At 33.5% G+C, this 28,000-nt stretch overlaps 1 protein-coding gene across 1 annotated transcript; it reads right to left on the reverse strand.

The window, feature by feature from the left end:
- Positions 1 to 1,727: 1,727 nt before the first annotated feature.
- LOC124540517 (zinc finger protein 816-like) lies at positions 1,728 to 27,297 on the reverse strand. The gene is made up of 13 exons (XM_047118139.1): positions 27,023 to 27,297; positions 26,811 to 26,915; positions 25,996 to 26,215; positions 25,042 to 25,206; positions 23,873 to 24,039; positions 22,995 to 23,080; positions 21,761 to 21,886; positions 20,033 to 20,152; positions 10,223 to 10,375; positions 9,744 to 9,818; positions 9,055 to 9,166; positions 5,780 to 5,884; positions 1,728 to 2,250 (listed from the first exon to the last, which is right to left on the reverse strand). The coding sequence occupies exons 1-13, from the start codon at positions 27,137 to 27,139 to the stop codon at positions 2,077 to 2,079; spliced, it is 1,725 nt and encodes a 574-aa protein (XP_046974095.1). The 5' UTR covers positions 27,140 to 27,297; the 3' UTR covers positions 1,728 to 2,076.
- Between the last annotated feature and the right edge of the window lie 703 nt (positions 27,298 to 28,000).

Here is a 28,000-nt window from a genome sequence, read left to right on the forward strand (position 1 = left end):
AACTTCGTATTTAATACAATATTTTTTTAATAAATATTCCATATCTTATAAATCCTAACATTATGTCTCATCACTACGGTCGGATAAATACGACACAGGCGTTGGAAGTCAATGCATTTTCTCCTGAATAATATTAGTAAATTTACCATAATGAAATATTATTTTATTCTGTTTCTTGAAATAGTAAATGTGAATTATAAGACTAAATAAAAGGTTAAATAGATAAACTTTCGAAAAAATTATGTATTTTAGGCTAAAACATCATAATACCTTTAGAAATTGAATATATAATAGACAGGGTTTTGTGTCGGATAAATCCGACTCTGGCGGTGAAAGGGTTAAAATATAAATATAAACAATAAAACTATTCAGAAAAAATAATAAAAATGCGTAATCCCGTGATTTTTATTATGATTGGGGGCTAAAATACATGTTAGAAGTTTTTGAAATTAAATATTAGGTATATTAAAATGTACCATAATTTCTTACGTAGGTTACGTTCTTTACAAAAAAATCTTACTTGAACCCCTTGTATGGATCAAATTACTTTATTCATTTCATTTTATTATGAATTCGTTATAACATCCATAAAATACAATGTAATTGAATTGACATGCATTAAATATAGTCATAATAATTTCCTTTCCGAGGAAACCGGTATGATACAGATGCCTTATGAAAAAGGTACCTACATGCATGCATGTAAATCTAAATTATTACATATATCTATATAGTTATCGTAGACACGAGGATTTTCAACAGATATTATTATTTTGTAGGAGAAAATAAAAAAATAATTAAAAAAAAACTGGATCCAAATTTAATAGATATTTAATAATACTGACAATCACACCTTGTTTGAAATAATATCCTATTTATTTTTTAAATTATGTTTACCGTACCAAGTAATAAACAAAAATCTGTCAAGGCAATACTGTACAGCATAGAAAAATCATTATGGAATTTCTCTTATCGAAATAGATTTTACTTTCCAAAAGATCGCTTCAGTCTAGTTCAAGTAGTGGAGCGATTTAGCAGTACTTTATTTTGTGTCAGTTTTCTTGGAATAGGCAACGGCATTACATTATACAACCTCGATTTCGTAATTATTGCAAGTGACAATTGGGAAGATATTTTAGTCACAATTCTCTTAATTTTTGCAGAGATTGGGATTGGAGAAATAAATTTTTAATATTTGTGAACTATTAATAAAATTACTGTAAGGTTGATCAATATTAATTAATTTCATTCGTTGACTTTTTTCTTGTTAAAAATACTCGTATTGCACCTACGTTTATCTTTTAACTGTACTGTTTTCTATTCAAAATATAAAATCAATTCTATTTTCTTATCTACATCTGATTCTCGTCTCTGTTACACATAAGGATACGAAATAAAACAAAACATCGTTTAATAATTTATTCTCCTCAGATTATAAAACTTTTTGGAACTCATTCCAAATTCAAATATGAATGCTACGTGTGACAAAGGAATATTCTGGTTACATTTTTTTTTAGTGAGTCGAGATGACGGTTAGAACGCGTGCATCTTAACCGATGATTGCGGGTTCAAACCCAGGCAAGCACCGCTGATTCATGTGCTTAATTTGTCTTTACAATTCATCTCGTGCTCAGCGGTGAAGGAAAACATCGTGAGGAAACCTGCATGTGACAAATTTCATAGAAATTGCCACATGTGTATTCCACCAACCCGCATTGGAACAGCGTGTTGGAATACGTTCCAAACCTTCTCCTCAACGGGAGAGGCGGCCTTATCCCAGCAGTGGGAAATTTACAGGTAATTACTTTAGATTTATTTGTTACATGACAATATATTATAGTCGTACAAAATAGCGTCATTGCTTTCTTGGAGATCAAGCTCACTTCATAACAGATTTCCTTAAATTTGGTTCTTTTCTTTTTCTATGATATTGGTTAGCGAACGATGGTAAGTGGTCACCACCGCCCATAGACAATGGCTGCAAGAAACATTAACCATTCCTTTTCATCGCCAATGCGCCAACCTTGGGAACTAAGTTCTTGTTAACAGGCTGTTGTTGTTGTAGTGTTTTTTCATTCATTTGACGGCTATGGGTGCCTTCGGTCGTCCGTCTCTCGTGAGCTTAAGGTGCACGAGTTTGACATGTGTGCCCAACACGCTGGCCTGACTAAACCTGGCGGGACACTTACTGCAGGAGTACGGCCGCTCGCCGGTGTGCGTCCGGATGTGAGCCTTGCGGGTCGCGTTGCGCTAAAATGTAATATATTAATGTATAGTACGACACAAATTAGATGTATCATCGGAAAATGCAATGGAATGAAAATAAAACCGATTACTGCCGATTTACACGACCAATAGAAATAGCTCCCTATTGCGCCATTCGACGCTATTCGTCGCTATAGATTCACGTGTCAAAGAAAGCAAGTGCATATAAATCGACGCGTCAAATTGACGAATATATTAGGTCATATGATATTACAAGTTATTACGTTTATGCAAAGGACATATTCGCATCAAAAATAAATATTAATAATTTGGGATAGCGTACTCAATTCGAGTGTGATCGATTTTACGAATTTTGCCGATGCGACATCTAAGTTGTGTCGTACTATACATTTATATATATAATCGTAAATTCAAATCGTTTATAAAAAAGGCGTATAGTAATACGCCTTTTTTATCATCTACAAAATCTTGTATCGAATACGATACAAGTTTTTTAAATGTTGAAAAAGAGTAACTACTGAGTTCCTTGCCGGTTCTTCTCGGTAGAATCTACTTTTCGAACCGGTGGTAGCTTCACTTAATTGTTAATTGATAATTCAAAAGTGCTTGTAAAAGCCCACTTGAATAAAGATTATTTTGATTGTTATGTTATGTTTATATTACATACTCGTTTTTGCTCGATTTTAAGGAGTGTTAGTTAATTTTGCTTCATTCGGTATTTCATCAAATCCGCTTCAGCAGTATAAGAGCGACAGGCAGACAAATAGTGACTCACATATATATATTGAAATAAGTTTATAAACATATCACAGTATTACGCGAAAGCTACGATACGGTTTTGTTGATTTTTTAGTACCCCACCACTATATTAGGACAGGTTTAAAAATGTAGGTATAGCTAATATTTATAGGATTTATTCACATCTTCAAATTAAATGTTTGATGGAACTATATATTACTGTAAAACCCAGCTTCAGATAAACAAGAACATCAAATAATAAACAATATTTAATATTGTTTACAATATTTATTTTTACAGTTTTCTTTACAATCATCCATTATCTTCCGTATTTAAAGGCAGATTAACAATTCCCATTTCAAATTTAATAATATTCTATTTCTACTTTTATTTATAAAAATGTCAAACCAAAAAGTATTCATTACATTCATATAATTCTGTGACTGAATATAGCTCGACAGCTAGAACTTATGTAACATGTAATGATTATTTATAAATATTATATTTAAAATGCTTTATAGGCTTATAATATATTGTTGGAATAAACAAGCAACATCTGCGTCAAGTCACACAACTTTTCCTTAAAAAAAAAAGGCGGGAGATTCGTGGTTGACACATTGAGAGCGCGAATATAATTATTACGGTGTAATGTGATTATTGATAGTTATTTGTGTTGTAGACTAAATGTTTTTCTATTGTGGTAGATTGATTGTTATTTTAAATTAAAGATAATTGTTTTAGAGGTTAACCTACTTCTGGTTCTAAAAATATATATAATCGTAAATTCAAATCGTTTATAAAAAACACGTTGGTAAAAAAGATTTTGTAGATGATAAAAAAGCGTGGAATTAATACCTGTGGACTTCCACGCGGGATATGTTAATTTTAATAATTGTATTAACTAACATTTGTATTTTTTAAATGTTGAAAAAGAGTAACTACTCGATTTAGGGGTGTTAGTTCAATTTTGCTTCATTCTGTATTTCATCAAATTCGCTTCAGCGGTTAAAGAGCGACAGGCAGACAGTGTGACTCACATTTATATATTGAAATAGGTTTATAAACATATCACAGTATTACGCGAAAGCTACGTCGTGACACCCGCCAAATAGACAGATATGGTTTTTCTGATTCTTTAATAGGTAATCCGGTGTATATAAATACCCCACCACTATTAGGTTTATTATAATATACACTATTAATGTAAAACTAATATTTATAGGATTTATTCATATTTCCAAATTAAAAGTTTGATGGAATTATAAATTACTAGGTTCTTTTAAATAAAACTAATTATAACGGATGAATCGCGTATATTAATTATTTTTAAACATCCCGACGTTTCGAGCACTTTGCAGTGTTCGTGGTCACGGGTAGACTAAGATGACATTTGTCTATTTGAAGAACAAAGGAAATATTATTAACAACTACCGCCAACGATTTCTCAATTGATGTCTTGAGTAACGTTCCGGTTGCACGCAGAAGGCACTAACTGTATCTTTAGGTCTTGCAGTCTGTTGGATTTGGGATTTTAAATTTTTAATAAGTGGATCCCAGGTGTTAGAAAGTCTCCAACCATCTTCTCTATTGAAGTTCGGATGTTTTTGAATTTCAATAGCCTCGCGTATCATTCTAGGAATGAATCTGTGTTCTCTAGCGAGGATCTGTGGTTTATCAAATCGGATAAAATGGTTAGGTTTATCCAGAGCATCTTCTAAGTCTGCAGTCTGTGAACATGCTCTGGATAAAAATTTAAAATCCCAAATCCAACAGACTGCAAGACCTAAAGATACAGTTAGTGCCTTCTGCGTGCAACCGGAACGTTACTCAAAATATCAATTGAGAAATCGTTGGCGGTAGTTGTTAATAATATTTCCTTTGTTCTTCAAATAGACAAATGTCATCTTAGTCTACCCGTGACCACGTACACTGCAAAGTGCTCGAAACGTCGGGATGTTTAAAAATAATCAATATACGCGATTCATCCGTTATAATTAGTTTTATTTAAATGTGTAATAATCGCGAAAATTTAAGACAACATTACTAGGTTCTTTTAATTCAAGCGTGAAAAAGTGTTGATATCAATTAAATTCAGTGGCGGATTTACCAATAACCTAAGTAGGCTTGAGCCTATGGCGGCAGATTTAGCCCAAATTTGTTATTATCTAACAGAAATTAAAAAAAAGAACTTATAATTATATGTATACACATTACGTCCGTAATCTATATACTGGTCACTTCATAGCGGGTTGGAAAAATAATCTGGTACTGACAGAAATATCACTCAGTTTATAATCATACTAATAACGGGAAAAAACCGATGTAATGAGGACGATAGAACACAAATCATAAATTTTGCAAAAAAAAAAACGTTGGGGGTAATTTAATCATCGGCAAATTGTAAATCCGCCACTGATTAAATTAAAAATTATTACAAAGTTAAATCAGTTATAAGCAATGATGTTCTAGTAAACAGATATGTCATTAACGCGCAAAAAGTGAAGACTAGAAAACGTCCTAATTGGGACGTTTGCCTTTAGTCGTTTTATGTAGTAATACGTTATAATACATCATAATTACGTAGTAATACGTTTTGCGCAATTAAAACATCTAGTTATCCCTTTTACTTATTATTTTTATCAAGCTATCCTTTTTACTTGTAACGAAATGTAAAATAAACGGTCCCCGGCGCGGCACACTTTTTTCTGTTATTTTGTATGGATATAACATATCTGTTTATTAGAATATCATTGGTTATAAGTAAGTTGTACATAAAAATCTGTTGGCTATAAATAAGTTGGGCATAAACACTTACGTCAAAAACCTTATCGCATAGAGGGCAAGGAAATTTCAAGGGTCTTTTGTGACCTTCGTGTGTGAAGCGCTTGTGTTCCGTCAGGGACCACCCGTTGACATACGCCTGTAAATATAATCATACTATAACAAATTACAATATGAAATAGCTTGATTTAATTTTTATAAAATACATTGGTGTCAAATGAACTACTTGATAGTAAGTGATAGAGTCGAGATGACCCAGTGGTTAGAACGCGTACATCTTAACCGATGATTGCGGGTTCAAACCCAGAAAAGCACCGCTGATTCATGTGCTTAATTTGTGTTTATAATTCATCTCGTGTCTAATTTCATCAAATTTCTGCCACATGTGTATTCCACCAACTCGCATTGGAACAGCGTGGTGGAATATGTTCCAAACCTTCTCCTCAAAGGGAGAGGAGGCCTTTAGCCCAGCAGTGGGAATTTACAGGCTGTTGTTGTTGTTGTTGTAAGTGATATTCACTGCCCATATATTTGGGTGCCGATAGAAATTCCAATCTTGAAAATCTTATGTTACACTGGCTCACTCACTCTTCATACCGGAACTAGAATACGATGAGTGGGAGGTACCTATCCACCTAACTTCCTAGACGAGCTCTTCCAATCCCAAGTTGACATACATATATAAATATTATAACTATAGTAGTCAATGTCGTATAACATTACTTTCACTGGCAATTTGGTATAATACTAACTTATAAAGTTATAGAGATTGTGTTATATGAACACCATTCCTCTTCACACTCTCAGTCCACTCCTCTCTCTTTCCCCATGGAGTAATTCTTATAGTCATATAATCTAGTGTTACGAGAATAACCTTAGCCTTCAATACGGTGTTATGACATTTAATTCTATATCATAATTTATATCTCATTATTATTGCATATTATGAATATAGCAGGGGCTATTGAATTTACTTTATTATATACAATTATTATTAATTGATCAATAATTTGTTAAACTGTAATTAATATTATTTTATATGGCATAGCATTTAATACGGGCATGTAACACTATTTCTTATTTTAAATATGATTGAGCTGTCAATAGAAAACAATGGGACGATAGCGGGGCATTGTAACAAAAGATAGAGAGATTGAAACATCATTGTAAAACGATCATTATTTTGGCCATCCCGAACTACTGAAATTACAATAGCTACGGAGACAATGATGCAGAAACATCTTTATTATTCACTAACAACCCGCCCTAACATCGTAAGAGTGCAATGCTGATACTAATTAATCAACAGAATATTTCTTGTATCTTTACTTTCTTACGTTGGCATATAAGAACGCAACCTAAGATATATGGTAGTTGACAAATATGTGTTCTTAGTTTTAAATGTAATTTCAACTGACATGTAAGCTTGTATAAATTTTATTCTTACAATATATATTACGACACAAATTAGATGTAGCATCGGAAAATGTATTGGAATGAAAATAAAACCGATTACTGCCGATTTACACAACCAATAGAAATAGCTCCCTATCGCGCCATTCGACGCTATTCGTCGCTATAGATTCACGCGTCAGAGAAAGCAAGTGCATATAAATCGACGCGTCAAATTGACGGATATATTAGGTCATATGATATTACAAGTTATTACGTTTGTGCAAAGATCATATTCGCATGAGAAATAAATATTGATAATTTGGGATAGCGTACTCAATTCGGATGTGTTCGGTTTTACGAATTTTGCCGATGCGACATCTAAGTTGTGTCGTACTATACGTCGTTGCATTTTCTATGTAATCGTTTTTTTTTATTTATTTCCACCGAAAAATCAACACTACTACAAAACTTCGCCTCGAATCACTATCTATTAAAAAAGTCGCATCAAATTCTGTAATTTGAAAGATCTAAGCATACATAGGGACTGACAGCGGTAAATGACTTTGTTATACTATGTAAAGATAATGACTACTTCCCTCTGACACGAGTATGAATCGTTTACTTGGTGGTAGGGCTTTGTGCAAACCCGCCTGGGTGAGTACCACCCACTCATCAGATATTCTACCGCTAAACAACAGTACTCCGTATTGTTGTGTTCCGGTTTGAAGGGTGAGTGAGCCAGTGTAACTACAGGCACAAGGGACATAACATCTTAGTTCCCAAGGTTGGTGACGCATTGATGATGTATGGAATAGTTATTATTCCTTACAGCGTCATTGTCTTTGGGTGATGGTGACCACTTACCATCAGGTGGCCCATCTGCTCGTCCACAAACCGATACCATAAGAAAAAAATGCTCACTAGAGAGACCCAACCTTATATATGCTATGTAAACTGAGCTAACGAATAAAAAAAAAACTACCTATACTAGCGGCAAGATACGATGGCCGTTTTGACACATTAAAAAAGCGATGTGAAATGTAAATTTATTATCGATATAATATATTCAAATCTTTGTTTTTTTGCAAGTAATTTATTTCAAGTTTTTGTTGCAAGTAGTATCTGATTAAAAACGTTTAATAGAAAAAATATAAAATAAGTTTAAGTAATATATTCGAACGAAATCAATTTAAATCAAAAATTGTAATTAGAAGGAATAACTTTATAAACACAATACATACAAGAAATAAATTGATACAAAAAAGAAACCAAAAACACTAGTGGCTATATTTTGCTATATACTGCTGCTTTCACTCTCACTATCGTCACTCACATTAATTATAAGTTCATTTTCTAAAATATTATCTATTTTCACATTTATTTCATAATCGTCCTTTATTAATTTAATAGTTCTATTTAGCCTAATATTTGTAGCTAAGAAATCACATTCGATAAATTTTATGACTAACTGCACGTCACTGAGTCGAGATGGCCCAGTGGTTAGAACGCGTGCATCTTAACCGATGATTGCGGGTTCAAACCCAGGCAAGCACCGCTGATTCATGTGCTTAATTTGTCTTTATAATTCATCTCGTGCTCAGCGGTGAAGGGAAACATCGTGAGGAAACCTGCATGTGACAAATTTCATAGAAATTCTGCCACATGTGTATTCCACCAACGCGCATTGGAACAGCGTGGTGGAATATGTTCCAAACCTTCTCTTCAAAGGGAGAGGAGGCCTTTAGCCCAGCAGTGGGAATTTACAGGCTGTTGTTGTTGCACGTCACTATTGACAATAAAGAACAACAATTTCCTCCTTTGATGTAATTATTTATTAAATACGAAACTTAATGAGCGGGCAAACGTCAAAAAGGCCATCATAGCGTTCCGCTACTATAGCTGTATATAACATACCTTATCACACTTATCACACTGATAAGGTTTAATATTGAGATGGACCCGATTCATGTGGCGCTCCAAGTCTCTCCGCACTCCGAACCTCTTGTCGCAGTGATCGCAGAGGAAGCTGAGGGAATACACGACAAAGTTACACCAAACAACCATTAGGAAAAAGTTATAAAATTGTCTATGTCCACCTCTTGTCTTTGATTAGAATATTATTTTTGACAATATGCGAGAAGGTTGTATGGGTAGGGTCTATGCTGGGGGTGCTTTGGGAATATTTGCATAAAAAGGTACGCCTATTAATATTATAATAAATACAGTAATATATTGAGATAGCCTAGTGGTTAAGAAATGGCCCAGTGGTTAGAACACGTGCATCTTAACCGATGATTGCGGGTTCAAACCCAGGCAAGCACCACTATACATATATATGTGCTTAATTGGTGTCTATAATTCATCTCGTGCTCGACGATGAAGGAAAACATCGTGAGGAAACCTGCATGTGTCTAATTTCATCGAAATTATGCCACATGTATATCCACCAACCAGCATTGGAGCTGCGTCGTGGAATATGTTCCAAACTTTCTCTTCAAAAGAAATGGAGGCCTTAGCCCAACATGAAAAATTTACAGGCTGTTAATGTAATAATATATTATTTTAAGATTACATATACTTAAGCTTGTTATAAATATACATACGGTAGCTCCATATAGTTGACGTGCGGCGCTGCGACTTTCAAATGTTGTTTCAACGCATTATATGACTTGAAGCTCCTGAAAGAGAAATTAGAAAAAATTAATCACCACTTAAAGATAATTAGAATATATCGTAATTACGTAGAAGTATATAGAATATACTTACTATACTGAACAATTCAACGTCTTATTTTAAATGTAATTTTAATTAAAGAAGCGAGACGAAAATAAATAAAAGAATTATTACTTTGTTTTAAAAACTCTTTGGAAGTTTTAAAATCGCAGAGAATATTAAATTTTATTTATTATATATGTTTCAAATAATTTAATATTACTGCAAATTATTATCACCACAGTTAATCATTTTGAAGTAAGTAAAACGTTCGTATCACTAAAATTAAAAAGGGTATCACAGATAACCGACCTAGTTTATCGAAGCTATTTATTTAAAAGGGGGGGGGGTGTATTCCCCCAAAACTGACCTGTCACACTCGACGCAGTGGTAGTTCCTGCTCATCGAGTGCTTGATCATGTGATTCTTGAGCTGGGAGGGCGCCTTGAAGGCCGTCCCGCACTCCTGGCACACGTGCCTCTTCAGCGAGACCTCTCCTGACGTCACTTCCGTAGAGTGCTTCCTGTACCGACAGCAAAACATTAAAACGGATAACATAATGTCGTCTTAAATTTTCGCGATTATTACACATTGAAATAAAAAAAAATATTTTTGGCATCCCGACGTTTCGACTTTACAGCGTTCGTTGTCACGGGTAGGCATTCTACCCGTGACCACGAACGCGATTCAAATCGTTATAACTAGTTTTATTTCAAATGTAACATGTAAATGTATGATAACAGTAGTACTCTTAAGAAATCCTCTTTTTTAAAAAATGTAATCAATAGCATGATATGAATTTGTGTAATATATAACGGAGAAGCATGTCCGAGCCCGTTTTTAAAAACATGACGTCAGCACTGCTGACGTCACGAGTGTCAGGGTTTCGATCTTTAACCATCCTCGGTATTATGAAATCAAACTCAGGAAATAATCTTCTCTAATTTATTCGACCAAGCCTGTCTATACCGGCGGGCGCTTTATCTTTTATAACAAAAATAGGTCGGTAGACTTATTCACACAACATAACAGCTGTTTACCAACAGTAAAATATTTCAGACTAATTTAACATTTCACAATTCACTAATTATTAATTTAACAATCAAACAGTTGCAGTCGTGGTTTTTGTTGTTGTTTACTAATTGCGATCTAATTCTAAGAAAGACGCGCTCGGTCTTATCTAAGATTACGGCCGCCGGCCGTAAGGTGCGTTACTATGGAAAGCGATAACATTATTTATACCGATTCTAATAGCGTAAACACATCGAGAGAACAAATACAATTACAGGAGAATGAAATATATATGGAGGAGGAATTAGAAGATTATAGTTTAGAAAATGCAAACAGACCAACAAAGCGAATGAGAGAATTAGACACTAATAATAAATGGACAACTGTTACCAAAAAAGGAAAAAGGATGATAAGAAGGAATATGTGGGACAGCAAAGAAAGTCTTGAAGAACATTTAACAGAAATTTGTGTGTATTCGAAAGACAAAATGCCCAAACAATTTCAATTAGCGAAAATACTCAAAAAAGAAAATATATTAAATATATCTCGAATAAAATATTTAAACCCGTATAAAGTTTTAATTGTATTTGAAGAAGAACACAGTGCAACAAAACTATTGTCATGCAATGCCTTCATAGAAAGAGGATGGAGAATGCACAATAGACATGAAGTAGGGATATCGTACGGGGTTATTAAGAATGTAGAAACTGAGTTAAGCGAAGAAGATATCAAACAAAATATCACTTGTGACAGGGATTTACTATCTGTAAAACGATTAATGCGCAGAAATAATGAATCGGACTGGTTAACGAGTGAAGCAGTTCGATTAGGGTTTAAAGGTTCATCTTTACCCCCATATATATATGTATATGATATAAAGATTAAGATTGAACCATATATATTTCCCGTCACACAATGCTCGAAATGTTGGCGTTATGGTCATAATAAAAAAACTTGCCCTAGTACTAAAGTGGTATGCCCTAAGTGTAGATCTAACCATGATAATTGTGATTCACTAAATTTTAAGTGTGTTAATTGTTCAGGACCCCATTTATCTTTGAGCAGGGATTGTCCTATATTTAAAAAGGAAAGAAAATTACGAGAAATTATGGCTGAATTTAATTGTACGTATAAAAAGGCTTTGGAAATGTACGTCCCGCCATCCTTACCAGCAAAGAATGAAAATTATACATGTGAAGAAATTCAAATGAAAGATATTCCTTACGCTCCACCTGATCAATTAACCTATGCCGGGGCCGTAAAATCTACGAAACATATCCAGACACCTAATACCACACCAAAACATACTAAAAAATCAAGCCACAAAAGTACTACTAATAAAAAAATTACAAATGATGAAACGCTTAATTGGGAAGCTTTATCTCAGACTGAATCTATCACGGAAGAAATTAAAGAAGAGAACAGTAACAAAGAAGATAAAGTTAAAAAAGGGATATTTTTTGATTTACTAGAAAAGCTTGCAAATATTATTTTTATGAAAAAACTTACAGCTATTAAGAAGATAGAACAGATTATAGTAATCTTATTGGAGTGGTTTATGAGTGTGATCCAACGCAAATTCGATTTTATTTCTCCATTTGCACATCTCTTTAACAGTGGACAGTGAAGGCATATTGAATAGAATTAATATTATGCAATGGAACGCACAGAGTATAAAGGGAAAGATAGGTGCAGTCCGTCAGTTGTTAGTGCAAGAGAAAATTCATATTGCTGCCGTATGTGAAACGTGGTTAGACTCAGAAACAAATCTTACTATTGGTGAATATAATATTTATCGAAAGGATAGACAAGATAGTTATGGAGGCGTAGCAGTTCTGGCTCACCGGTCTGTTAAAACTCAAAGGATAAACTTAAATTCTAGGCCCAATTTAGGCATTGAAATAATTTTTGTTAAAATTTTTAATTGTTCACATATTCAGAATGTAATTGTAGTGTACTGCCCTTCCTCGGTGAGAACTAGTCAGAGTGATTGGGATCATTTATTTTCTTTAGTTGATAAAAACACACTTATTTTGGGAGATTTTAATGGACATCATACAAATTGGTCTAATAGGATAGATCCAAGAGGTATTCAAATCTATAACGCTTTATTAGATAGTAATTTTGTAACTTTAAATGATTCAACACCAACCCGTGTAAGACTAGTTAACGGTATTCTACAAGAATCTTCTCCGGATATATCAATAGCGTCATCGGACGTGTCTGTAAAATTTAATTGGAAAGTTACTAATGAGACATTAGGAAGTGATCACCTTATTATTAAATTGACAACTTCAATTCACTCTATACTTAAGCCGCTTAAAAAAAGGAATTATTAAAAAGCTAATTGGACATCTTATCGAGAATATCTTGAACGCATATTCTCCGACTTAAGATTGCCAGAAAACCCTCAACAGGCTTACGACTTTTTTATATCATGTCTAAATAAAGCAGCTGATATATATATTCCGGTTAGTTATATAAATCAAAATCCAACATTTACTTTCACGCCGAAACCATATTGGAATAGTGAATTATCAAAATTAGTTGCAGAACGTCGGCTGGCTCTTATTAACTTTAGAAAAAACCCTACACCAAACAACCTCGGTATATTACAAAATAAAATATCTGAATTGCAAAAAATAATTCGAAAAGCTGATTCTAAATGTTGGCAAAAATATTGTTCGTCGTTAAATCAATCTTCTTCTTCAACTGAGTTATGGCAACGTATGCGTTGGATTAGAGGGTATAGAACTACTAAGTCTTATATCAATGAACAACTTACTCACGATGTTTTAAAATCTTTAAGCCCCGATTATGTTCTGCCACCCAAGCCCTATTTTAATATTCTCAATAGCAGTCTGGAAACTCCTATCCTTATGCAAGAGATTTCATTGGCTATTAAATCGACCGACACAGCCCCTGGATGTGATGGTATATCATATTCAATGTTAAAAAATTTACCAGAAAAAGGACAACTCATTTTGTGCTATTTATATAATCAATTCTTTTCACTAAATATAGTCCCTCATCAGTGGCGTAACATAGATATCGTCCTTATACCAAAACCAGGAAGAGACTTGCAGCTTACTTCTTCGATCCGCCCTATATCCTTGATATCTTGTTTGTGCAAAATTTTCCATTCCATCCTTAACAAACGATTAGAATGGTATTTCGAAAAAAATCGTTTATTCTCTAATGATACGATAGGTTTCCGAAAGACAAAATCTTGCTACGATAACACTGATCAACAGTGGTCATGCCACACGAACTCTTGTAGGTAATCCTATTTTAACTACCTACCCTCATTACGAAAGTGCACTTATTTTATTTCAATCACCCTCAGTGTTCTTGTGATAAGTCAAGTTCATTATTGGCTTTACAGCGATAAATGCATGTGAACGTTCGTAAGAAAACAGTGTTTAACAAAAACATAATTCCATTCATTTTCTTTATTAATTTAAATTGCGTTGTTCTAGTCAAATACTGTGCTTGTGCGAATATGTCTAGAAAGTGTATTAACAATCCTAACTCTTTTTGTTATGTTTGTGGTGAATTGACTTTCAAACAACAAAGGCGAAATTTTACAGAGCTAATATTGTAGTGTTATCACGAGTATTTTTCCTTTTCGGTTGCTCATCAAGATAAACCTTGGGCACCACATATTTGTTGTATAACATGTGTAAAAAATTTATTAGATTGGAAGAAAGGATTACGTCATATGCCGTTTGCTATTCCTATGATATGGACTGAGCCTAGAGATCATGTGTCGGATTGCTATTTCTGTGTTACTAAAATCAAAGGTATAAACCCGAAAGCAAAATACACAGTTCAATACCCGAATTTACCTTCAGCAATAAGACCTATCCCACATGACGTCAATTTGCCAATACCAGTATCATCTACATCGTTCAATATCGATGATCCACAACCCTCCACTTCAAGCCAATTTAATGTTGTTGTCGATGATGATACTGATTCAGACTTTGAACAAGTTCAAGATAAGCCTCATTTATTAACTCAAGGAGACCTAAATGACCTAGTACGCGATTTGAATTTGTCAAAAAAACAGGCAGAACTGTTAGGATCTCGTTTAAAAGGATGGAACTTGTTACATAGTGAAACTAAAATATGCCATTTTCGAAATCGTGATGTACAGTTTAAAAGTTTTTTTTCTCAAGATGGGGACTTGGTGTTTTGTAATGATATAAATTCCGTTATGGAGGTTTTGGAAATTCAATTTGATTCCTCCCAGTGGCGTTTGTTAATCGACTCATCCAAAACAAGTCTAAAAGCAGTTTTACTCCATAACGGTAATGTATTTCCTTCTGTTCCTTTAGCACACGGTACTAATATGAAAGAAACTTATGAGATCATGAAACTAGTACTTGAAAAAATCCAATATAATAAATATAATTTTAAAATCTGCGGCGATTTAAAAGTCATTGCCCTACTACTTGGACTACAGTTGGGTTATACTAAATTTTGTTGTTTTTTGTGCGAATGGGACAGCAGGGACAGACAAAATCAGTACAAAAAAAAGTATGGCCTATGCGTGAATTTTTAGTTCCTGGACAGAAAAATGTGAAGCATTTACCACTTGTCAAGCCGTCTGATGTTTTTCTTCCGCCGCTCCATATCAAATTAGGTCTTATGAAAAATTTTGTAAAGGCGATGGATCGCAATGGATATGGTTTTTTGTATTTAAAAGATAAATTCCCCAAAATAAGTGATGCTAAAATCAAAGAGGGCATTTTTGTAGGACCTCAAATCAGGGAATTAATAAAAGACCAGAGATTCGAAGAAAAATTGAACGTTTTGGAAAAATCGGCATGGCAATGCTTCAAGAACGTAGTTGCAAATTTTTTGGGGAATCATAAAACTGAAAACTACAAAGAGTTAATTGACGAGCTCATATTGGCATACAAAGCTTTAAATTGTAATATGTCACTTAAAATTCATTTTCTAGATTCACATTTGGATTTTTTCCCTGAGAATTTAGGGGCTGTAAGTGATGAGCACGGGGAAAGGTTCCATCAGGACATTTCGGCCATGGAAAAGCGTTATCAAGGTAAATGGAGTCCAAGGATGTTGGCTGACTATTGCTGGACAATTAAAATTAAAAGAGACCGGAAGCCAAATATGCCAGAAAATCGTATTAACTTTTGTTTCATTCATATTTTTCTTTTTATTTTCGAGAACTTTCTTTTTTTTCCTTATAATCAACTATAGCTAAATAAATAAAATTAATGGGTGATAAAAAAAAATTATCTGTTGATTTTTATTTACAACACCTTTTACTATTAAGAAAATATAAAAAACTTCGTGTGGCATGAAGAAGTTTAAATTTTGTTAACCAGTGTAATTTAAGTACCCTAATTACTCATATACAGACCGGTTTTGCTAGACAGGATTCTACGGTTGCGTGTTTTATCGATATAAATAACGCATACAACAATGTGAACATTTCAGTACTTTTAAAAATTCTCCATAAATTTGGTGTAGGTCTTAAAATTTGCAACTACCTCTGGAACTTTCTTAGCAACCGTTGGCTTAATATTCGTGGTAAAGACTATAATTCTGGAAGATCTACTTGTTTAGGTCTGGCACAAGGTGATCCTTTATCACCCCTATTATTTAATATAGCTACGATTCACGTATTTTGTGAAGCATATCCTGATTCTATTAACATCTCCCAGTTCGCTGATGATTATGTGATATATGCTTCAAACAAAAACATTAGTTATATACAAATACAATTACAAAAAGCTTTAGATATATTTAATGAACAAATTAGTAAAATAGGTCTTCATATTTCTTCAAAAAAGACTAGGGTCTGTTTATTTCGAAAGGTAGAAAACATAATGAAATATTATTAAAAGTGGATAATTCTGTATTACAATATGTCGAATCAATAAAATATCTTGGGATGTGGTTGGATCGCTCATTACGGTGGGGTAAACATATAAATGAAATTGTACAAAAAGTTTCAAAATGTCTTAATGTTTTTAAAGTATTAGCCGGTTCGGGTTGGGGCGTTCACCCTAAACACTTTAATACGTAGTAGAATTGACTACGCTTGCTTTTTATATGCCAATGCTGCTAAGAGAAACCTTAAAAAATTAGACACGATACAAAATCATGCAATGAGAATTATAGGGGGCTTTATTAAAACTACTCCTATCCACGTCATGGAGAGTGAACTTTGTTTGCAACCATTATTTATCCGTAGGCGATACTTAGCAGGAAAATTTTGGCTCAAATCAAGATCCTTAGAAAACAATAAGGTTATAGAGCTACTTTGTAACATTACTAACTCAAATGAAACTCTTAGCTATTGGGTAAATAAACGAAAACCCTTACTGATTACAATCCATGCTGAATTACAATCGATCCCTGTTCAACGTAGTAAACAGCTAGACATGTTCTCTTTAAAAACTTGGGTTAGCAGTATTGAAGTAAATAACGTTGTTAGATGTAACCTTTTGCCTTTAAAAAATCCAAAAAATAAATATAGTTTAACAGATATTAGAAGTGTAGTTACCCAATTTATTGACAATACATACAAAAACCATTATCAAATATTTACAGACGGATCAAAAGAGATAAGTACTTCAGGTGGAGCGTTGTATGATGCACAAACTAAAAACTATGCGAAATTTCAACTCAGCAAATACCATTGTATAATGTTCATTGAATTACAAGCAATTTCGGAGGCATTGTCATATATTGATTCTATTGAATCTCAAAATTTTGTAATTTTAACAGACTCTAAAAGTGCTCTTCAACATTTACATAAATGCACTACCAGTTATCGAGGTACTTCAATAGCATATACTATCCTAGACCAAATTCAAAAGTTAAATAAGACTGCAAAATCTGTTTTTCTTCAGTGGATACCATCACATATTGGAATAACTGGCAATGAGATAGTGGACCATCTTGCAAAACAGGCCAATGTGGATGGTATACCAATATCAGTGGACCCATATTTCTCTGATGTTATTTGGATGCATAAATAAAAATGTATGTACTTATGGAGAGAATATTTTGATGAACGCTCAAGAGAAAAAGGCATATGGTATAGAACAATGCAGCCGCAACCTTGGAATAAACCCTGGATAGATAAATGTGACCTTAGTCGCCAAGACCTTATTACGGCTTTAAGACTTCGTTCCGGACACCTTCCATTAAACTCATTTGCATACTTAATGAAAAAAGTAACAACCGCCAATTGCACCGAATGTGGTGTAATTGAAGATATCTACCATATTTTACTGGAATGTGTTCGGAGTGAGTCACTTAGACATGATATTTATTCTAATATTAAAAGCAGACTAACTATTGTGGATTGTATAAGTTTTTTTGGCATTTCCTGGGAGCAAAGAAGCAAAATTATTATACAAATTATGTAACAAATGTTTAAGTTTAAGGAAATAAAAAAGTAAAAAATTGTAATATAACTAACAGAGCGATATAGTCACAAATGGTGACTAAGCTCTTAAAATAAATAAATTAAAAAAAAAAAAACAATCAAACAGTTTTAAATTATTAAAATATAATCATTTCTGGACAAGTGTTTTTCTGAAATTCGTGGTTTCGCGCCGACATATATATATTATTTTATTTAGAATTATTTCAAAACAAAGATTATTATTATTATCACTTAAAATTTCGTTTTTAGGATTCATTAAGCAATTTTATATAACAAAATAATTCTTCCTACATCCAAGCTCTATGACACATGGGGTAGATCATCATCCTACACACGCTGATATTCTTACGATAGCATTAAACTCAGTATGAGATAAATTACAAACATAAACTAAGCCCCTGAGAGTTTAATGGCGGTTGTCGGATTCGAACCCCGAATCTTTGTAATCTTCAATTCGAATTTAAGTTTTCTAACCCACTTGACCATGTTTGCTCAAATAATAACTTAACTACTGAGTTTCTTGCCGGTTCTTCTCGGTAGAATCCACTTCCGGTAGCTTCACTTAATATAGTTATTAAATGACGATTCAAAATGGCTTGTAAAAGCCTACTTGAATAAAGGATACTTTATAAAAGTATCCTTTATTCAATATTATACTTATACGATAGCGGAAATGGCCCAGTGGTTAGAACGCTTGCATTTTAAACGATAATTGCGGGTTCGAACCCAGGCAAGCACCGCTATAAATACAGTAGAATTCATTTATAACGACGTCGCTTATAACGACTAACCGTTTTTAGCGTCGATATTATTTACTCATGTTCGGTTTGATAGTTAGATACTGAGAAAATGTAACCGTTTAGTGCGACTTCGGTTTGAGCGACAAACCGTTTATAGCGACCATTTTTTACGATAATTCGTCCGTTTAAAACGACGCGCCGTGTTTTGTTTCAATTTAGGTAACGAAAGACCAATACCTCGGCCCCTCACTTTCCCCGCGCGCTTCATCGTTCAATTCTCCTTATTTACGCGCGTAAATCATAGTTAGTGTTTGTCACCTATTACGACAAGTTCATAAATTGCTATAAAATGAGTTCTGTGAAAAGAAAGTGTTTTACAATTGAAGAGAAGAGTGCAATATTACACAGATTAGAAGCTGGTGAATCAAACACGTACAGTACGTTACAGTACATCACGTACCTATGTTTGTAATTTGGTATGTACCACTTATTTGTGTACATATAAGAGTAATTAAAATAAACATGTGTAACTGATTCCTACAACATGTTTTATTTACCTAAATAAGAAAATCAAACTTTCGCACTTATAATACATAATTACATACATGTGTAAATATCCGTTTTATACGACATCCGGTTAGTACGACATAATATCGCCGGTCCCTTGAAGGTCGTTATATCAGGATTCTACTGTATGTGCTTAATTTGTGTGTATAATTCATTTCGTCGAGACAACATCATGAGGAAACATGCATGTGTCTAATTTCAATGAAATGCTGCCACATGTGCATTCCACCAACCCGCATTGGAACAGCGTGGTGGAATATGTTCCAAACCCCCACCCTTAATGGGAGAGGAGGCCTTAGTACAGCAGTGGGAAATTTACAGGCTTTTATTTTTGGGTTCTATCCCCTAATCTTTGTAATCTTCAATTCGAATTTAACTGCTCTAACCAATTGACCCATGTCTGATCAAATATTATGATACGACTCACCCAATCATATGGGACTTCAAAACCTCCTTATTGGCGTACGTCTTCTGACAGTACTTACACTTGGCGCGTTTCTGCCTCACGTGTGCGTACGCTATGTGCTTCCGCAGCGACACCTGACGTCTGAAAGAAAACGTGTTACATTTTACTTTGCTGTAAAAACAATTACAGAGATATTTCTGCCCACTTCATGAGATAAAGACAGTAAAAGACAATCACGATCGACAGCTACGCTCTATTGATTCTCTCCTTCTCTCTTTTCCCAGTCACTTCTCTGGCTTCGTAACTAACGTTTTCTCTGTACAAGCTGTCAGATTATGGAATAAACTTCCGGTAGAAATTAGAGAGGCTTCTACTAAGGCATTTTTCAAGCGTCGTTTACAGGATCATATTATTAAAAACCTCTCTTAAGTTTTTCCTTTTTTTCTCACTTAAGCTGTGTTTTTAAAATTTCTATTACGTCTCTGTTATTTTATATCATATATGTATATATAATTATAAATGTGTATTCTCATGCATATATATAATATTTTATCTGTTTTTGTTTTATTATTATTACTATCGTATTTATTGTAAAATTTATTGTTACCGCCTTCATGACTTTCTGTTTGGCCTAAAGATTGACTGGTAGAGAATGCCTTCAGGCATTAAGTCCGCCTTTTGTCTCAACTTATGTTGTTGTTCAATAAAGTATTTAAATAAATAAAGACTGACACACACATTCTAAATCAGTGGGAAATATAGCAATGGAATTTTTTTAAGGAAAGTCCACATAGGACTACGAATTCATTTTAACGAATAATCTTCTAAGTGTTACATATTTATATTTAAAAAATAATTTACATTACTTAAAAGTATTACATTCCGTATTGGAAGAGCGTGGCTCCAAGCTCCAAACCCTCAAAAAGAGAGGAGACCTTAGCCCAACAGTGGGACACATAAAGGCTGTAACTTTACTCTTTATTGTTATGTAACTCCCATTAATGGATAGCCAAAAATTTTATAGATAATATTTTCATGGATGACATATAATATTTGAAAGTAAATTAATGACATGTATCGTTTTTCAAATGTGTCTAATTTTATCTTTACATATAATAAAATTGGAGTGTCTGTTTGTAATGTTAAATTAGCCCTTTTGTTACTCAATGCATATGTGTGTATTCACGGTACAAATACCAAAATAAAATTTTTACAATTTTTGTCTGTCTGTTTGTTCCGGCTTATCTCTAGAACGGCTGGACCGATTTTGATGGGACTTTCACTGGCAGATAGCTGATATAACAAGAAGTAACTTAGACTACAATAATAATAATATATGTTTTTTTGTTAAATTCAAAACTAAGTTAGTAAGCAGCTAGTTCGTCATAAAACCATAATTCAATCGTGTTTCTTATTTATTCATGTCAATGGGCACTTATATAGTTTTTTTTTATGGTATAGGTTGGCGGACGAGCATATGAGCCACGTGATAGTAAGTAGTAACCATCACCCATAGACAATGACGCTGTTAGAAATATTAACTATTCCTTACATCGTCAATGTGCCACCAACCTTGGGAACTAAGATGTTATGTCCCTTGTGCCTGTAGTTACACTGGCTCACTCACCCTTCAAACCGGAACACAACAATACTGAGTACTGTTATTTGGCGGTAGAGTGGGTGGTACCTACCCAGACGGGCTTGCACAAAGCCCTACCACCAAGTATCTAGTTAATTACTGATACTCACTTAAACAATTTGTTGCAATGTGAGCATCTGTACTGGAAGGTGTCCTGGAGATGAAACGCCGTATAGTGATCCTTTATCGTCAAACGACTGATTCGCGTGAGGTCGCACTCGCTGCATTTGTAACGTCTGGGGAAATAATTAATATATATTAATATTATATTGACGACCTCCGTGGTCGAGTGGTGTGTACACCGGTTTTCATTGGTACGCCACTCGCCAATCCCGGGTTCGATTCCCGGCCGATTCGATGTAGATTACCATTAGTTTTCTATGTTGTCTCGGGTCTGGGGTGTTTGTGGTACCGTCGTTACTTCTGATTTCCATAACACAAGTGCTTCAGCTACTTACATTGGGATCAGAGTAATGTATGTGATGTTGTCTTACATTTATATTTATTTATTTATTATAAACGTCATAGTAGCTGTCTGTCTGACGCTCTTTCACGGTCAAACCGCTGAACCGAATTTGATGAAATTTCCTATGAGCCGAACTTAAAACGCGAGCGAAGCCGTGAGCTATTACTAGTTGTGATATATGATTTGAGATAATTTAATAATGGCCGCATAATACATTCCTTAGCTTGGTTGAGAATGGCAGTTTTAGAATAATATAAAAATCTTGACGGCCAAATAATGGATGATTGTGGTCACTTTCTCTCAAAGACATTCTTACAATTTAATATTATTAACCGCCCTTGTCTAAGGGCAGTAGTCAACACTAACCATCAATTGGCATTCCACCCAACCATCAAGTAAATAGGCTATTTGACTGGTTTTTAAAATCCATTTTATATTATTTAGTAGAGGTTAAGGAACCCAGTTAAAGTTGATTTTTTTAATTCTATTACATATTTACCGAAATATATCATATTAAAAATTCCATATTTAAATAACGCGCGAAAACGCTACTTGGACAAGATGGCGCTGCAATGGGGACGGTGACGTCACTTTGCTGTATTTTAATCTGTCGTACTTATAGTAGAAAAGCAAGGTTTACAACAAAGTGACTTCATTATAAGCCCGGCCAATCAGGAGCGTTTTGTGTCACGTGACAAACGTTTGAAAAGTAGCATTTTTATTTATTGATTTTTGAATAAATTAAGTATTATTTTCAAATTTCGTTAGTAAATAACCATTTTTAAACTCATAATCTACACTGATTACAATAATTCACAATTTATTTTTCGCATTGTCAAATAGCCTATTATATAATTATATTATATAAATATACTTACACTCTATGGTATCTCTGATGACTCAAGAGTTTGTCCATGGTACCCATCCTCTGTTTACAAATGTCGCATTCGTATTCGCCAATCGCCTGAAACATATATTTTTATAAAGAAAATGAAAGTAGTAATCGTTTTTTGTGCAGATTCCTACTTTTTAGGTACAATTGTTTATAGTAATGTTATTATTATATTATATTCAGTATATCTATGAATCAATACTACATCACAGTTACGTAGAAGTGTTCAAAATAAAAAGTAAAAAATGTACACAATCACTGTTTAAATTTTCCCAAACCATACCTCGAGCTAAATATTTATTTTTTAATACAATTATTTTCCATTTCCTGCTAATAATTTTTTTTATATTATTTTATGATACCGTTATTTTTGTATGTCTGTGTCACCATAGTATGTCATCTGTTTTAGGTGTCCTGGAAAAACACCTGACATTTTTCAAAACTAAACACCAAACACTTTCCCGGCGTGTTACTTTCATATAACGTTATATTTGGCCAATTACTTTTCAAACAACAACAACAACAACAGCCTGTAAATTCCCACTGCTGGGCTAAAGGCCTCCTTTTGAGGAGAAGGTTTGGAACATATTCCACCACGCTGTTCCAATGCGGTGGAATACACATGTGGCAGAATTTGTATGAATTTTGTCCCATGCAGGTTTCCTCACAATGTTTTCCTTCACCGCTAAGCACGACATGAATTATAAAGACAAATTAAGCACATGAATCAGCGGTGCTTGCCTGGGTTTGAACCCGCAATCATCGGTTAAGTTGCACGCGTTCTAACCACTGGGCCATATCGACTCCGTAAATACTTTTCACGAAATAAAAAATGTGAATTCCATTATAGAAAAACAACCATACCTTATCATGTTTCTCCAAATGTTTTTCGTACGAATCTTTAAATGTGAACCCCTTTATGCAGTCTTCGCATTTGTACACAGAGTTTATGTACTTTGGGTCTTTGATCATTTTACTGCGCTCCCTCAAACACTGTTCTCTCGTTATATGTATTACATTAATTATATTATCTAAAAAATATAATAAAATTGGAGTATTTTTGTTGTAACATAAAAATAACAGCTTTTTATTAAATACATATGTATAGTACGACACAACTTAGATGTCGCATCGGCAAAATTCGTAAAACCAATCACATCCGAATTGAGTACGCTATCCCGAATTATCAATATTTATTTCTCATGCGAATATGATCTTTACACAAACGTAATAACTTGTAATATCATATGAACTAATATATTCGTCAATTTGACGCGTCGATGTACATGCTCTTGCTTTCTCTGACGCGTGAATCTATAGCGACGAATAGCGTCGAATGGCGCGATAGGGAGCTATTTCTATTGGTTGTGTAAATCGGCAGTAATCGGTTTTATTTTCATTCCATTGCATTTTCCGATGCTACATCTAATTTGTGTCTTACTATATGTATGTATACACGGTACAAATACCAAAATAACATTATTTATATACTTTTTGTCTATAATGATATCTGTTTTGTTTAATTCAAACGCCCATGGAGAGTCGGGCACAGCTAGTATTTTCTAAAAAAAAATAACGTTTTTTTTATACAGCTTAGCTTACATGTTATTTCATTGGTGACTTAGAGTATATAGTGAAAATTGAAAACTTTACACTCATCATATATTGTGGAGTACAATATCTAATAGATGTAATAGATCAAATGGTCAGTCTTTCTGGTTGTAACTACACACAACAGGTATAACTCCTCATTGGTGGAGCGGTGGCAGTGTATGGGATGGTCTTAGTCATCTATGGACAGTGGAGACCTAACCATTAATATAACAGTCTACAAACAGTGTTGAATTACCTTGCATCAGTCCTTATAGTATTTAGTTAAATATACAATTTTTGAGTTATATACAAAACAGGACCCTAAATAAAGTTATTGATGACTTCAAAGATGAATTCCAGATCAAAACTTGTTTTGCGACAAATTAGAAAATGACTACCTGACCTCATAATAAAATAATAGTTAATAAAATAAACCATACCAATATTTTCAATTTCTTCTTCAGATTTTTCACTTCTCTTTTTAACTTTATTCCTTTTCAATGTTTTTCTTAATTGCTTGAGACTTATATCGTCCAACAGTTCTGCACTCTCTGCCTTTATTAATGTTTTTAGCGGGAAATCATCCTCACCTTTTAGATATGATTCTAGAAAACATACATAGATTTATAAACATTTAGACCTTTATATAATATATGCAATTTTATAACTAAGAATTTTAGGAACCATAACAATGAACAAACCTTAGTTTTACATATTCTATGAAATTTTACAATGGCCCTAATACCCAAATTATACCGATACCAGCAGTTCATTATTTATTTTTCAATAAAAATAAACAGTATAATGAAGTTAATAAATAAATGTACATAATAATGGATGTGCCATTACTTTTCTTTTCAACATACTACCAAGGGTATTATACGGTTAGAAAATAAACAATCAAGACTTAAATTTGAAAAAATTGGTACTAAATTTAAAGAAACCTGTACAATAATTAGCAATAAATTTTGCGAAAATAATTAAATCAAACATATGGTTAGATCAAATGGTCAGTCTTTCTGATTGGCCGAGCTGCCAGTATCACATAACCCATCTAAATAAGTAACATATACTAACTAATTAGTAATTACCATCTTTCAAAGCCAACAGATATCTCAATACTTTTTTGGGTATCATTTTATGCCTTTTCTTTGGAGTAAAAAAAAATATATAAATAATTATAAAATATGCAAAGCTAGTGTATTCACAGGATCGCCATTAGAAGCTGGATGAGGGACACAGAGAATCGAGCAACATGGTGCTCTCTGGGGGGCCTATGTTCAGCAGTGGACAGCAGTAGGCTGATGGTATGATATGATATAGTGCATTACAGCTGCATGAACATTCATAAAAGAAAATAGTCATTATGGCTAAAATATTGAAAGTTCTCTCACCATTATCATCAATGAACACTCCCTCCAAATGATCCTCTTCTTCTTCCTTTAACTCTAATTTAATTTTAACATCTCTACTTTTACATCTACTGTATGTGACAAATACTGGCTCAACAATGTCATCATTATCGCCTGTTAGTTCTATTGAATCTATTTGTACCGTTGATAGAGTTATTGGTGTGAAATCAATTCGTGCCATTTGGATCGTTGAATCTGCAACCTTTAATGGAGAATGGAATTAATAATGGCACATATGAATGCAATATTGTGGGTAAATGGAAAAAATTGTACTTATGAAAAGTCATCCTACTGTCTACAGAATGATTAAAGCTGTGGTGACCTTACTTCACCACAATACTGTGGGTCAATGAAATGTAATAGTTTGAAATTCTTGTTGATATACATATACATGTTCCATAATATTATCTTTTTCCATCAAGGAATAAATTAAGAAATTAAGATTTACTATTTAGCCACCTTGAGCTATGAGTTAGATAAACATTTGTATATGTTGATTGAAGTAATCTTATAAATATTGTTTACTCACACAACTCTAAAGACAAATTTAATGTTACTAAAGTAATAAAATGTATTATTATGTATTTTTTGCTAGGTAATAGAAGTCTATATTCATCTAGTGTTTGAAAGTGAAGGAAAAGATTGTGAGGAAACCTGCATGTTTCTGTTTTCAATGAAATTTGTTGTGTATTCAACCTTCTCCTAAAAACCTTCTCCATAAAAAGGAGGAGGCCTTAGCCCATCAATAAGATATTAACAAGTTCTGACTATAATAATATAAACAGTTCTCAACTTACATTCCAATTTGACATAAATATTTGATTACTCTGAACATTCTGGATGAATTGCTCTGATTTTTGAAATAAACATTTACAAATATAGCAGAGATGTACACATTCCACCTAGAAAATTTAATGTTTTAAAGTCGACACAAACTACAGATTCATTTTTTTTTATAATTGAGTTCTTATATATCATTTCAGTTTAATGTAATGATTTTAAACTATACCTGAAATAGACTTTTAAAGAATTCATTTCGAAATTTATAGGACTGTAAGTTAAATTCATCGTTTCGGCACAAACAACCCAGACAATACTGAGTCTTATCCACTTTTCCGTTCTCCATATTGATAAATATTATAAGAAATTAATTTGATAAATATTCGAGTTGTTTTTAATTCAATATGAATTAAAATATTTTATACATTTTTTTCAAAAGCGAAATCTCAAATCTGTATTCGCTTCATCCTTTTTCAGAGATGTCATTTCACATTTGTCAGTCTCTTCACTGACATGAGACGTCTCTTGTTTTCGTTTCGATATGGCGTCTATGATGAAAATGCACAAAATATTCTGCCAATATTTGACATAATTGACAATAAATTAAATCTGATGTTTTATTTTTATGTATTCGGCGTTACAACATAAAATTCCGAGGCGTCCATGGTTTTCATCTCACAGGCACGCTGATCGTTGGATCATTTCCACTATCTGTCGTTTACGCCTCGGCCATTCCTGCACACCTGTCCACCTAGCAAAGATATGAGTTCATGATCACTGATCACTCGCTGTGTGAATGTGACCTAGACGAAGGTTCCGCAACCCATGTCCTGTTCCTTTGTCCTAAACTTATTCATCCCATTTACGACGTTCTCCCTCCTAAAGTCCCTCGCCCTATAAATGTTGAATGTTTGTTGACGTTTGTGTTTAGTCCATTTTGTTCTTTTCTATGTAAATATATTAAATGTAATAAAATTAAATTGTGAATTGTCCCATTGAGTGTTATATTTTAGTATATATAGTTTAGAGTACTAACAATTATTTTTATTGTAACTTATTATTAACTCTTAATGTTTGTGTTGTTCTAGGTTGAGGATTAACAAGGAAATTACTACTACTATGATAGTCTTTAAAATTTAATTGAGTTTGTTTCCTCAACTGTTCCGATCAATCTCTTTCGTGTCTTCTCCATCCTACGTGACATTGG

Source organism: Vanessa cardui, chromosome 25 (genome assembly GCF_905220365.1).
Source record: "Vanessa cardui chromosome 25, ilVanCard2.1, whole genome shotgun sequence".
NCBI lineage: Eukaryota > Metazoa > Arthropoda > Insecta > Lepidoptera > Nymphalidae > Vanessa > Vanessa cardui.